At 38.0% G+C, this 14,490-nt stretch overlaps 2 protein-coding genes across 9 annotated transcripts in view; one reads left to right on the forward strand and one right to left on the reverse strand.

Annotated features, from left to right (window-relative positions):
- MCTP1 (multiple C2 and transmembrane domain containing 1) overlaps window positions 1-14,490 on the reverse strand; it is a 1,071,916-nt gene that overhangs the window by 470,229 nt on the left and 587,197 nt on the right. The window lies entirely within an intron of this gene.
- Window positions 1-14,490, forward strand: part of SLF1 (SMC5-SMC6 complex localization factor 1) — a 68,211-nt gene that overhangs the window by 40,480 nt on the left and 13,241 nt on the right. For all 8 annotated transcript variants that reach the window (XR_003035374.2, NM_001102058.2, XM_024994238.2 and 5 more), the window contains one exon: window positions 12,568-12,715. Coding sequence is in view for 7 of the 8 variants with exons in the window: in NM_001102058.2 (NP_001095528.2) it covers window positions 12,568-12,715 (148 nt within the window). In the remaining variant the exon portion in view is untranslated. The remainder of the gene's footprint in view (window positions 1-12,567; window positions 12,716-14,490) is intronic.

Raw genomic sequence — 14,490 nt, forward strand, 5'->3', positions numbered from 1 at the left:
CGTTTTCACATTTGGAGAATTACTTGGTTATTGCTGCTAAGAAATCTACAGTTGATTATCATTCTAGATTTTATATTTCTGGATGTTTCAATTTTTAAGAAACTATTGATTTTAAAAATTGAGCTAATCCATACAACTTTTTGGTGAGCTACTAATAAGTTCTACTTGTTTTTAAAACTACCTTTCTTGATGTTGAGTTATTTCCTGAACCATTTCTCCATAAATAGGTTTTGCTTATCATTTGAAATTTAACATAAAGTGATGTTAGTACATTTATCTGAAGGGTAACTGGGAAAATTAAATGCAGAAAATATGTAAAGTTCATAGCAACATTCTGTTCCATGTTTTAGGTGCATAATGTTAGTCATTTTTCTTTTCAAAATGATCTTTTGGGGACTTTATTGTTAACTTTTCTGTATTATTAATTTCAGTTCATTTTTTAAAATCCCTTTCTTTTACTTTCTCTTCTGTCTTCTTGAATGTTTGAATCTTCTTTTTTTTTTTTTTTTTAGTCTTTATTTCTAATATGTGTACTTAATATAAATGTCCTTTTGAGTACAACTTGAGATTCCTCCTTCAAGTTTTGATCCTTTAATGTAGGGTGTTCTTACTGATTTTTTCAAAGTGTTTTTTATTGTCAATTATGAATCCCCCTTTGATCCAAGAAATTTTTAAAAGAGTGTTTTAAAACTTCTAAATGGATGGCTTTTTGTCGTTAGTGGGTTTTGTCTGTGCTTTTGTTATTAATATCTAATAGTAACTTACAGCTTAAAAGTGAGCTCTGTATGATTTCTGCTTTCTGAAATTAACTCAACTTTTTTTTTTTGACCTCATATAGGATTCAGTTCAGTTCAGTTCAGTTCAGTCCAGTCGCTCAGTCGTGTCCGACTCTTTGCAACACCATGAATCGTAGCACGCCAGGCCTCGCTGTCCATTACCAACTCCCAGAGTTCATTCAAACTCATGTGCATCGAGTCGGTGATGCCATCCAGCCATCTCATCCTCTGTCATCCCCTTCTCCTCCTGCCCCCAATCCCTCCCAGCATCAGAGTCTTTTCCAGTGAGTCAACTCTTCGCATGAGGTGGCCAAAGGATTGGAGTTTCAGCTTTAGCATCATTCCCTCCAAAGAAATCCCAGGGCTGATCTCCTTCAGAATGGACTGGTTGGATCTCCTTGCAGTCCGAGGGACTCTCAAGAGTCTTCTCCAACACCACAGTTCAAAAGCATCCATTCTTTGGCGCTCAGCTTTCTTCACAGTCCAACTCTCACATCCATACATGACCACTGGAAAAACCATAGCCTTAACCAGATGGACCTTTGTTGGCAAAGTAATGTCTTTGCTTTTCAATACGCTGTCGAGGTTGGTCATAACTTTCCTTCCAAGGAGTAAGCGTCTTTTAATTTCATGGCTGCCATTACCATCTGCAGTGATTTTGGAGCCCCCCAAAATAAAAGTCTGACACTGTTTCCCCATCTATTTCCCATGAAATGATGGGACCAGATGCCATGATCTTAGTTTTCTGATTGTTAAGTTTAAGCCAACTTTTTCACTCTCATCTTTCACTTTCATCAAGAGACTCTTTAGTTTTCTTCTCTTTCTGCCATAAGGGAGGTATCATCTGCGTATCTAAGGTTATTGATATTTATTCCAGCAATCTTGATTCCATCTTGTTTTTCATCCAGCCCAGCATTTTGCATCGTGTACTCTGTATATGAGTTAAATAAGCAGGGTGACAATATACAACCTTGACATCCTCCTTTCCTGATTTGGAACCAGTCCGTTTTTCCATGTCTGGTTCTAACTGTTGCTTCTTGACCTGCATACAGATTTCTCAGGAGGTAGGTGAGGTGGTCTGGTATTCTCATCTCTTTAAGAATTTTCCACAGTTTGTTGGGATCCACACAGTCAAAGGCTTTGCAGCCATAAATAAAGTCTCTTCTAGCTTAAGGAAAATTCTTACATAGTTCCTCTTCTAATTAATTTCCTCTGATCCATTTTCTCTTTTGCTTTATCAGTTCCAGTTGAACTTAACGTTATACTTCCTCTTTGTATCCTCTGTGTTTTTACCCTCTTGTGTTTATTTTCCATTTTTTTCTGCACTCAGTCTGTTTTGAATAGCGTTTTCATCCAATTTCTAGTTCACTAGTCTCTTTTCAACTGTGTCTAACAAGAGTACATCATGAGAAACGCTGGGCTGGAAGAAGCACAAGCTGGAATCAAGATTGCCGGGAGAAATATCAATAACCTCAGATATGCAGATGATACACCCTTATGGCAGAAAGAGAAGAGGAACTAAAGAGCCTCTTGATGAAAGTGAAAGAGGAGAGTGAATAAGTTGGCTTAAACTTAACAATCAGAAAACTAAGATCATGACATCTGGTCCCATCACTTCATGGGAAATAGATGGGGAAACAGTGGAAATTGTGTCAGACTTTATTTTTGGGGGGCTCCAAAATCACTGCAGATGGTAATGGCAGCCATGAAATTAAAAGACGCTTACTCCTTGGAAGGAAAGTTATGACCAACCTCGATAGCGTATTGAAAAGCATAGATACTACTTTGCCAACAGAGGTCCATCTAGTCAAGGCTATGGTTTTTCCAGTGGTCATGTATGGATGTGAGAGTTGGACTGTGAAGAAAGCTGAGCGCCAAAGAATGGATGCTTTTGAACTGTGGTGTTGGAGAAGACTCTTGAGAGTTCCTTGGACTGCAAGGAGATCCAACCAGTCCATCCTAAAGGAGATTCAGTCCTGGGTGTTCATTGGAAGGACTGATGCTGAAGCTGAAACTCCAATCCTTTGGCCACCTCATGCGAAGAGTTGACTCATTGGAAAAGACTCTGATGCTGGGAGGGATTGGGGGCAGGAGGAGAAGGGGATGACAGAGGATGAGATGGCTGGATGGCATCACCGACTCAATGCACATGAGTTTGAGTGAACTCCGGGAGTTGGTGATGGACAGGGAGGCCTGGCATGCTGCGATTCATGGGGTCTCAAAGAGTCAGACGCAAGTGAGTGACTGAACTGAACTGAAAAAGATAAACGTGGCGATTGCACTTTTAATTTTTGTACTTTTTCCAGTTTTAGACTTTTTAACTTACAAATTACTATGGTATATGTTTATGATTTCTGGTTCCCTACAAAGTTTTCAAGATTTTCTTTTTTCTTTGAACATGCTTACAATAGTTATTTTACAGTCTATGTCTGATTATTCCATATTTGATGTTTTTGTGAGTCTGTTTCTATTGTTTCTGCTGTTTTCTTGTCTTTTATATTTTCTTGCAAACTAGGTATGCCTGACTGTATGCTGTAAATGGTATTTAAAAAATTACTTTGTAGAAACAGTTTGTGGCAAAGACACTGACTATTTTCTTGTAGGGAGAATTTTTGTTGCTGGGGTCAAGGGTTCCTGAATAGTCTATGTGAAGCACAGGGCTACAGATAAAGGTAGTTTTGCTTCTGCTTCGTGCTTGCTTTGAGATTGAAGCCCTGCAGGGTGCCAGCATATTGGGCATTAGGCCTTGGGCCATGACTTTTATTCTCTCTTCTCCCCTGTATGTCAGCTCTTTCTCTGGGGTCAGCAGATGGCCTTAGGGCAAAGTCAGCTAGCTTTGAGGCATCACTTGGTTTTTACCTTCTCCTGGATCCTGGCTGAGCAGTTTCTCTTAACTTTACAGAAGATGTTTTACATATTCAACATTTTAAGTTTTCTTTTGTAAGACAGTTTATCTGAATTAGGGAGGCCTCCGTTATCAGAAACGGAAGCCCCTTATTGATTTTTAAAGATTCTTAATTAGGAAGTGTCTGATGCATTCTTTAAAGAAAAATTCTTTTCAGGGTTTTTGTTTGTTCTTTCAATTTGAATTAAAAAGGGAGGATTGTTGCTGGGTGTAACTACACTTATAAGCTAAAAGTGATAAAATCCTGATTAATTATCATTGCCTTTTTTTTCTACTGATTAGACAATAAAATCATTAAGTATAGAAAACATTTTCTTATTTATGCAGAAATGCATAAATAAGAAAAAAACATTTTATCCATTATATAAATGAAATTTGCATTTATAATTGAAAACAATAATAAAAGTGATGTTTCCACAATTTTACTAAATCATCAAAGGACTCCCACAGTTAAGAATTTACTCAGCAAATACTAATGTAAATAGTAACGAATTCATACATATTTAACCTGAAGATTTTTGTTCAGATTATAAGTAAATTAAACATTTGCAAAGCAGTGTATAAGAAATTGTAGCATCAGTTGTAGTATGAGAATTGGTTTTGAGCTTTGCAAATATTTTATTTAACATTTGTATTGCTTAACTTCATATAAGCTGGGTTTTTTTTTTTTTTAATTTTGGTACTTTATGTGTTAGAATTCATTATTGTACTTAATTAAATCTTTGGCAGTTTCCAATTTCACGAATTCCATGCATGTTCACAGGCATCATTTTCTGTACTGCAAAGCATTTGTATCTTGATTTGCTTAGTTGAAGCATTCAATTTAAGTCATTAGCTAAACAGAAGTCCTCAGTTTATGCTAATATTGTTTTGTCATAATGTCAATCAGAAAGTATTGCAGAGTGACACAATGGCAATGAATTTCATTGTCATAATCTCAGAAAGCTTGGGCTTTCCTTGTTAGAGCAGAGGTGGGATGTGTCAAGGTTATAGAGGAGGTACACATTTTACTAAGCTCAGTGCTTAGTCCTGCTTTTCTTTGTGATGTCCTTATATGCTGTTTAATTATAACCATATAGTTATTGGTAGAAATGGAAACTAGTTTGTATTTAAAGATAAAGAAATTGAGGTTGAAGAGTATAAGTAACGTATTCAAGATGTCACAGCTTCTTAGGGCAAAACCTTGACTAGCGGCCAACACTTTGTCTCATTTCATGTGCCACTGTTCAAAATAGGAAGAGGCACAGTATATAGTTAATGTTTGCCTCTTTCTGCCAGAGGTACTAGAGGAGCAGTTTGTTATCTGTTGCTGTGGGATATTGTAGAAAGCCCTAATCTGGGAGTCAGAAGTCCAACATTCAGATTTCTTCTGCACACTGGTCAGTTTTGGGGAGATTGCCAAGTTTATAACCTGGAGATTACTTATACTGGTAGATAATAGAGAACTGTATTGACAGAATGTCTTCTAAAAAACTTGAACATATTAGAAGGGAGTTTCAAGGTAAATATGTCACATCTGTAAATTATATCTTTCATTTCTTTAAATCTTAGGTTATTTGTGCTATACTCTTTCAGCTTTAGTAAACATTTCAGTATTCCAAGAAAGCTTTTCTCTTTTTATGATTTTTTTTTTTTTTTGCCTTTTTCCCCTCTAACCTACTCCAAAGCGAATATTCTCTGTGCTATAAATAGCATTGTTAGGTTACAGTGAGTATAGTCCATAGCACAGTTTCCTATGGTTATAGTGAGTGTCATGGTTAAGAAAATAGTGTAAAAGGATCCAAGAACCTGATTTGAAAGTATATTTTTCTATGAAAATTTTCTATAACGGATATGTGATAGCTATTTTAGCCATTGATACACAAATAGAATAACTTTGGTAGGAATTTTTCCGACCATGGTAAAGGAACCGCAGTCTTTCCTTGAAAATACTGCAAGATGTGCCTATCTCTTGATTTTTTTTTTTTTTTTAATTTTTCTTATCTTTTTTTTTTTTTTTTAAGATTTATTTATTTGTTTTTGGAAGCGCTGGATCTTTGTCTTATGGGCTTTCTCTAGTTGAGGCTAGCAGGGGCTACTCTGTAGTTGAGGTACACGGGCTTCTCAATGCAGTGGCTTCTCTTGTTTCTGAGCAGGGACTCGAGGGCATGTAAGCTTCAATAGTTGTGGCTCCGGGCACTAGAGCACAGGCTCTACATTTGTGATGCATGGGCTTAGTTGCTCCAAGGCATGTGGTAACCTTCGGGACCAGGGATCCAACTGGTGTCCCCTGCACTGCAAGGAGGACTCTGCAGCACTGGACCCCCAGCGGAGCCCTGTCTCTGTTTAATAACAATAATTTGAAGGTGAGTTGAATAGTAAGCAATATTGATACTCATCTGTGGTGTCAGGTACACATGTACATTTATTTGCATAAGGAAAGTCTCAGCTGGTTGGTTTTGTGTTATTTTTACGTGATGCAGTGCTGGATTATGGTTTTGTTGTTGTTCAGTCACTAAGACATGTCCGACTCTTTGCAACCCCATGGACTGTAGTATGCCATGTTTCCCTGTCCTTCATTATCTCCCAGGGTTTGCTCAAACTCATGTCCATTGACTTGATGATGCCATCTAACCCTCTCATCCTCTCTTGCCCCCTTTTTCTCCAGCCCTCAATCTTCTCCAGCATCAGAGACTTTCCCAATGAGTCGACTCTTCCCATCAGGTGTTCAAAGTATTGGAGCTTCAGCTTCAGCATCAGTTCTTCCAGTGAATATTTAGGGTTGATTTCCCTCAGGATTGATTGGTTTGATACCCTTGCTGACTAAAGGACTCTAAAGAGTCTTCTCCAGCACCACAGTTTTTGAAGCATCAATTCTTCAGTGCTCAGCCACCTTTATGGTCCAACTCTCACATCCATACATTACTACTAGAAAAGCCATAGTTTTAACTATATGGACCTTTGTCAGCAAAGTGAGTCTGCTTTTCAATATGCTGTCTAGGTTTGTTATAGCTTTTCTTCCAAAGAGCAAGCATCTTTTAATTTCATGTCTGTAGTCATCATCTGCAGTGATTTTGGAGCCCAAGAAAATAAAGTTTCCATTTATCCCTATCTATTTGGCAGGAAGTGATGGGACCACATGCCATAATCTTCATTTTTTGAATGCTGAGTTTTAAGCCAGCTCTGTCACTCTCCTCTTTCACATTCTTCAAGAGGCTCTTTACTTCCTCTTTGCTTTCTTCTATTAAGGTGATGTCATCTGCATATTTGAGGTCATTGATATTTCTCCTGGCAATCTTGATTCCAGCTTCATCTAGTCCGGCATTTGTCATGATGTACTCTGCATATAAGTTAAATGAGCAAGGTGACAATATACAGCTTTGATACACTCCTTTCCTAATTTTGAACCAGTCTGTGTTCCATGTCCGGTTCTAACTGTTGCTTTTTGACCTGCATACAGATTTCTCAGGAGGCACGTAAGGTAATTTGGTATTCCCATCTCTATTAGAATTTTCCACAGTTTGTTGTGAAATTACCTTGCTTTTTCTGTGATCCAACAGGTGTTGGCAATTTGATCTCTGCTTCCTCTGCCTTTTCTATATCCAGCTTGTATATCTGTAAGTTCTCAGTTTATGGAGTGCTGAAGCCTGGCTTGGAGGATTTTGAGCATTACCTTACTAGCATGTGAAATGACAGAAATTGTACGGTAGTTTGAACATTCTTTGGCATTGCCCTTCTTTGGGATTGGAATGAAAACTGACCTTTTCTAGTCCTTCAGCCACTAATGAGTTTTCCAAATTTACTGCCATATTGAGTACAACACTTTAACAGCATCATCTTTCAGGATTTGAAATAGCTCAACTGGAATTCCATCACCTCCACTAGCTTTTTTCCTGTAGTAATGCTTCCTGAGGCCCACTTCACTTTGCATTCCAGGATGTCTGACTGTAGGTAAGTGACCACACCATCATGGTTGTCCAGGTCATTAAGACCTTTTTTATATAGTTCTTCTATGTATTCTTACCACCTCTTCTTAACATCTTTGGCTTCTGTTAGGTCCGTATCATTTCTGTCCTTGATTGAGCCCATTGTTGAATAAAATGTTCCCTTGGTATCTCTAATTTTCTTGAAGAGATCTCTAGTCTTTCCCATTGTATTGTTTTCCTCTATTACTTTGCACTAATCGCTGTGGAAGGCTTTGTTATCTCTCCTTGCTTTGGAACTCTGCATTCAAATGGGTATATCTTTCCTTTTCTCCATTGCCTTTTGCTTCTCTTCTTTTCTCAGCTATTTGTAAGACCTCCTCAGACAACCATTTTGCCTTTTTGCATTTCTTTTTCTTGGGGATGGTCTTCATCACTGCCTCCCGTACAGTGTCACGAACCTCTGTCCACAGTTCTTCAAGCACTCTTTCTTTCAGATCTAATCCCTTGAATCTGTTTGTCACTTCCACTGTATAATTATAAGGAGTTTGACTTAGTTCATACCTGAATGGTCTGGTGGTTTTCCCTACTTTATTCAATTTCAGTCTGAATTTGGCAATAAGGACTTATGATCTGAGCCACAGTCAGCTCCCGTTCTTGTTTTTGCTGACTGCATAGAGCTTCTCCCATCTTCAACTGCAGAGAATATAATCAGTCTGGTTTTGGTATTGACCATCTGGTGGTATCCATGTGTAGAGTCATCCCTTGTGTTGTTGGAAGAGGGTGTTTACTATGACCAGTGCATTCTCTTGGCAAAAACTCTGTTAGCCTTTGCCCTGCTTCATTTTGTACTCCAAGGCCAAACTTGCTTGATACTCCAGGTATCTCTTGATTTCCTACTTTTGCATTCCAGTCCCCTATGATGAAAAGGACATCTTTTTTTGGTGTTCTAGACGGTCTGGTAGGTCATCATAGAAATGTTCAGCTTCTTTGGCATAGACTTGAATTACTATGATGTTGAATGGATTACCTTGAAAACCAACAGAGATCATTCTGTCGGTTTGAGATTGCACCCAAGTACTGCATTTCAGACTCTTGTTGACTCTGAGGGTTACCTCATTTCTTCAAAGGGATTCTTGCCCACAGTAGTAGATAAAATGGTAATCTTAGTTAAATTCACCCATTCCAGTCCATTTTAGTTCAATTGCTAAAATGTCAATGTTCACTCTTGCCATCTCCTGTTTGACCACTTCCAATTAACCTTGATTCATCGATCTAACATTCCAGGTTCCTATGTGATACTGCTTTTTACAGCATCAGATTTTCCTTTGACCACCAGACACATCCACAACCAAGCATTGTTTCGTCTTTGGCTCAGAGTCTTCATTCCTTCTGGAGCTGTTTCTCTGCTTTTCTCCAGTAGTATATTGGACACCTACCAACCCGGGGCTTCATCATTCAGTGTTAGGATTGTGGTTTACATGAAGCTTAACTCTTTGGGCTAACCTTGTCTTTCATATCTGGAGTCTTAGGACCAGGGAGCTGAAGTAACCCTGATTGAAATAGAGGAATACTTTGAAAAATCAAATGTAATAGTCTCATGCTTTCTTCCTGAGTAGTATCATTGCTAAAAGTCAGATATACGTATATGTTGAAAGGAATATTCTGTGGTATGAATCTAGACATGATCAGTTTGCTAATTTAAATAGAGATTTTCATTGTCCAGTTTTATGTTCTCTTGATAAATTGAACCATGAGAAGTAATATTGCTCAGTGATCATCTACATTTGGGCTTTGCACAGAACAGAGTTTGCTTCCTGTAAAGTTCGTTGAAGACTGTTTAAGACCCAGTACTTACAAGAGCCATTTACAGTCAGCTGCAAGGCTTGTCACAGTTAGAGCCTGAGGGAGGTGTGGGCACCTCCCCAGCCTGGTGGTAACGACCAGTCCTGCTGCTCACTCCCCATGCCACACAACCACAGCGGCAGAGTTTAAACCCAGTTCTCTAATGGCACCAGGAGAAGGGGCCCTGCTCTTACCCACTCATGAATCCTGACCTCACAGAATCAGGGTATGGTCACGGTTCTGTATCTTGGCCCCTGATCATGTTGGAAGAAAGGCAGTGTTTCTCTAATCATGCAGCTTAGAATTCCTTTGGTCCCAATCTTCAGAGTTTGTCCCCCACCTTCTGATGTCCAGCCCTGCCTGCCAGAATACCACGTGCTGCCCAACAACATCATGGTAGGGCAGAAGGGGACCTATGCACCTGCTAAGGGTCCTGTCTGTGGATTTTCCCTCAATAAACACCTTTTTAGTGGGTCTGATGTATGTGCTGCTTGACCATTTGTCCTTGTTTGTACAGCAACCCCAAAATAGCACTTCAATTCTGAAATCATTTAATAACTTCTTATGATAGGAATGATGTGGTATATACTCATAAGAACCTTGTCTTTGAGGGCAGGAGAAATAAATCCTGTAGTCACTGAGGGTTCAAAGTGCTAAGTGCTGGATATTTCTGTTACTCATCTCATATCAGGTATAATATGGTGGTAGAACATATCAGTTATAGTCTATTTGGGTATCATAACATTTATTAAAACCTTTTCACATGCTTTCTACCCAACTGTTAATTTAGTGATTTTTTTTTTCACGCGTCCAACATGCCTAGACAGCAAATACCAAAACTACAGGAATTTTAACTAGTTTAATGTCATTGTGAAAAAATGTGTCTGTTTAAATCAGAGGTGTTTAAAAATATCATTTTCACACCTCTTCATCCTCATAGTTTATGGATTAGAAAGATGTTTTTAAACACTAGTGTAAAACATTAGTATAAGTAAATTTTGTATGCCTTGCCATATTTCTTATAGTAGTTTAATAATGTTATTATAGAAATGGTAATATAAAGCAATGTTTAAACTTGATATCTGTATATCTGTAAGTTAGATATGGTATTTGATATAAGCTAGTGGAGGTGATGGAATTCCAGTTGAGCTATTTCAAATCCTGGAAGATGATGCTGTGAAAGTGCTGCACTCAATATGCCAGCAAATTTGGAAAACTCAGCAGTGGCCACAGGACTGGAAAAGGTCAGTTTTCATTCCAGTCCCAAAGAAAGGCAATGCCAAAGAATGCTCAAACTACCGCACAGTTGCACTCATCTCACACGCTAGTAAAGTAATGCTCAAAATTCTCCAAGCCAGGCTTCAGCAATACGTAAACCATGAACTTCCAGATGTTCAAACTGGTTTTAGAAAAGGCAGAGGAACCAGAGGTCAAATTGCCAACATCCACTGGATCATGGAAAAAGCAAGAGAGTTCCAGAAAAACATCTATTTCTGCTTTATTGACTATGACAAAGCCTTGGACTGTGTGGATCACCATAAACTGTGGAAAATTCTGAAAGAGATGGGAATACCAGGTCACCTGACCTGCCTCTTGAGAAACCTATATGCAGGTCAGGAAGCAACAGTTAGAACTGGACATGGAACAACAGACTGGTTCCAAATAGGAAAAGGAGTACGTCAAGGCTGTATATTGTCACCCTGCTTATTTAACTTACATGCAGACTACATCATGAGAAACGCTGGGCTGGAGAAGCACAAGCTGGAATCCAGATTGCCGGGAGAAATATCAATAACCTCAGATATGCAGATGATACCACCCTTATGGCAGAAAGTGAAAAGGAACTGAAAAGCCTCTTGATGAAAGTGAAAAAGGAGAGTGAAAAAGTTGGCTTATAGCTCAACATTCAGAAAACGAAGATCATAGCATCTGGTCCCATCACTTCATGGGAAATAGATGGGGAAACAGTGTCAGACTTTATTTTTTTGGGCTCCAAAATCACTGCAGATGGTGACTGCAGTGATGAAATTAAAAGACGCTTAGTCCTTGAAGGAAAGTTATGACCAACCTAGATAGCATATTCAAAGGCAGAGACGTTACTTTGCCAACAAAAGTCCGTCTAGTCAAGGCTATGGTTTTTCCTGTGGTCATGTATGGATGTGAGAGTTGGACTGTGAAGAAGGCTGAGCACCGAAGAATTGATGCTTTTGAACTGTGGTGTTGGAGAAGACTCTTGAGAGTTCCTTGGACTGCAAGGAGATCCAACCAGTCCATTCTGAAGGAGATCAGCCCTGGGTGTTCTTTGGAAGGAATGATGCTGAAGCTGAAACTCCAGTACTTTGGCCACCTCATGCGAAGAGTTGACTCATTGGAAAAGACTGTGATGCTGGGAGGGTTTGGGGGCAGGAGGAGAAGGGGACGACAGAGGATGAGATGGCTGGATGGCATCACTGACTCGATGGACGTGAGTCTGAGTGAACTCCGGGAGTTGGTGATGGACAAGGAGGCCTGGCGTGCTGCAGTTCATGGGGTCGCAAAGAGTCGGACACGACTGAGCGACTGAACTGAACTGAATAATAATTGAGCAGCCAATTGTTTTTTTTTTAACAACAAAGTACACTTGCTGTAGCTTGTATTCATTATGTTTTTCAGGTCTTTTCCTTTGAAAGGCCATTTAAGGAAATCTAAAGGTTAATTTTATATATAAACAGTAGAGGTGACTAAATTTCTCTTTTTTTATAGTCATATGTTCTTGTAAACAGAAATCCACAGAAGCCAAATACTTCTTTATTGTTTTAATAGAATTATTGCCCAACTAAAGCACTGGATACAATTAGATGAAGTTACTTTAAAAGTTTGTTTCAAGCTATCCATATATGAGAGCTGTAAATGTTATTAACTATTTTGTCATATAGATATAGATTTAGATGTAGATATAGATCAGGGAGGAAGGAAGGAAAGGAGGAGATGGAAAGAATGAAAAGAGGGAGTTAATTTGCTAGAGTTCTTAAGAATAACCTTTTAGCATTAGCATGCCCCATTTTTTTAAATAGCTATATTTTGCCTCAGCAAGTATTCAAAATAATAGAAATGGTACTTTTCAGTATGTTTTAGTAATATTTTTCCATCTTAATGTTAGGTCTTCAGACATGAACTAGCTTACTTATTGACTGGAATTCTTGGAGCAGCAATAGATTATTGGATTGTCCTTGGTCTTAATATGGGTAGAAACGTGATGCGACACATGTCTGATGACGTAGGAAGTTACGTTTCCCTCTCATGTGATGGTACGTATGTCTGTGGTGCATGAGCCTTACTCCTCACACACGTCATGATTTTATAAAATTTGATATTATAGAGTGGGAAATAGGACCTGGAAATAAAGTATTATTCATTTGTGGATAATATTAATCATGTTTTTCTTAATTCTACAACTAAAAATTTAAACTACCTCCTAAAAATAAATATTTAAACTGATTTAAAATCAATTTATTTTAGATTTACCTTTTTTTTGTTGTTTGCTGTTGATTGCTGTTTACCAATCTCATGTGGTAAAAACTATTTTTAATACATTTAATACTTCTACTCATTCAACTAGAAACCATTATCTCTCTGTAATGTTGTCTGTGCTATATGAACAGTTTCCTGGTCTCCTCCTGCATGAATACTTAACATTATTAAAAAATGAAAATCATTAGGTCAGAATACTTACTATGGTATAGAAAGCCACTTATATTAACTTGAGCTTATATTACTGGTTAAAACATTTCCCCCATGTACCTGTTGCTGTATAATTTTTCTATTATAACAAAAAGCTGCCACTGCTTCTTTTCCATTGAGTCTGATGATCTAACAAATTAGCATGGATGAAACAAATAAAAGTAATATGTAATACATATGTATAATTTTCTCAGTCTTCCTCCTCCCTGTATTATCTGATTTTAAAGTTCCCCCTAAAGTAATAGAATGTTATTTAAGCAATATGATGACAGAACTCATTTTCACATGCTTACTTTATGTTTTGTATGTATGTATATTAGTAGCTCAGTCATGTCTGACTCTTTACAACACCATGGACTGTAGCCCACCCTTCTCTGTTCATGGAATTCTCCAGGCAAGAATACTGGAGTGGGTAACCATTCCCTTTAAAGGGGGCTCTTCCCAGCCCAGGGATTTAACTGTGGACTCCTGCATTGCAGATGAATTCTTTACTGTCTGAGCCACCAGAGAGGCCCATGAAGGTTGTTCCTAACTCTTTTGGGTCTCCAGAGTTAAGGGAGGCTTCTGTAAGACATTTTTACATTCTTATTTTTCATATAGTTAACATACAGCATTACCTTAGTTTCAGGTATACTACATTGTTTGACATTTGTATATGTTAAATGATCACCACTACTATAAATTCAGTAACCATCTGCCCCCATACAAAGCTATTATAATGTTATCCACACTATGTATGTTCTTACTCTTCAAAGCCAGAGTAGTGCCCTGTGAACCATTTCCTTCCTCTCTCCCTTTCTCCCTTCTTTCCTTCTTTCCTAAATTTCTAAAATGAACATATTTTAAACCAAGTGAACTTTTATAGCTTTCAAATATAAAAGGTGATTTTGATATACTTAAAAATATTTTAGACTGCTAAGTAAGTGCTCTCTTTTGTTGCACATGTGTTTCATTGCATCTTAGTTTTATATAAAAGAAAACGTTCTTGAATATGCTGTCAATCACTATAATACTTCGAACAGAGATTCTAGAATAGGAGTCCAGGCTGTAACTGGGTTCAGGATTTATTCGATGATGCCCTCTGCAAAGAGAGGTCTCTCTTTATACTACTGAAGTTAGAAGATTTTTATCTAAAGCATTTTATCTTCTTTTTTTTTCTTTCTTTTTCATTGAGCTGAGGGGTGATTACTGTTGCTTTTGTGAAGTAGCTGTCCTTTGTTCCATGACTTTTTAACATTTCTTAGCTCAAATTCAATCTTCCTTCAGAATCCTTTCTTATCATTTCTTTCCCACCATTCCTACCAGATAGTGTGTGTGGGTTTGGTTTTTTTTTTTTCCCCCC

Source organism: Bos taurus, chromosome 7, assembly GCF_002263795.3.
Source record: "Bos taurus isolate L1 Dominette 01449 registration number 42190680 breed Hereford chromosome 7, ARS-UCD2.0, whole genome shotgun sequence".
Classification (NCBI taxonomy): Eukaryota; Metazoa; Chordata; class Mammalia; order Artiodactyla; family Bovidae; genus Bos; species Bos taurus.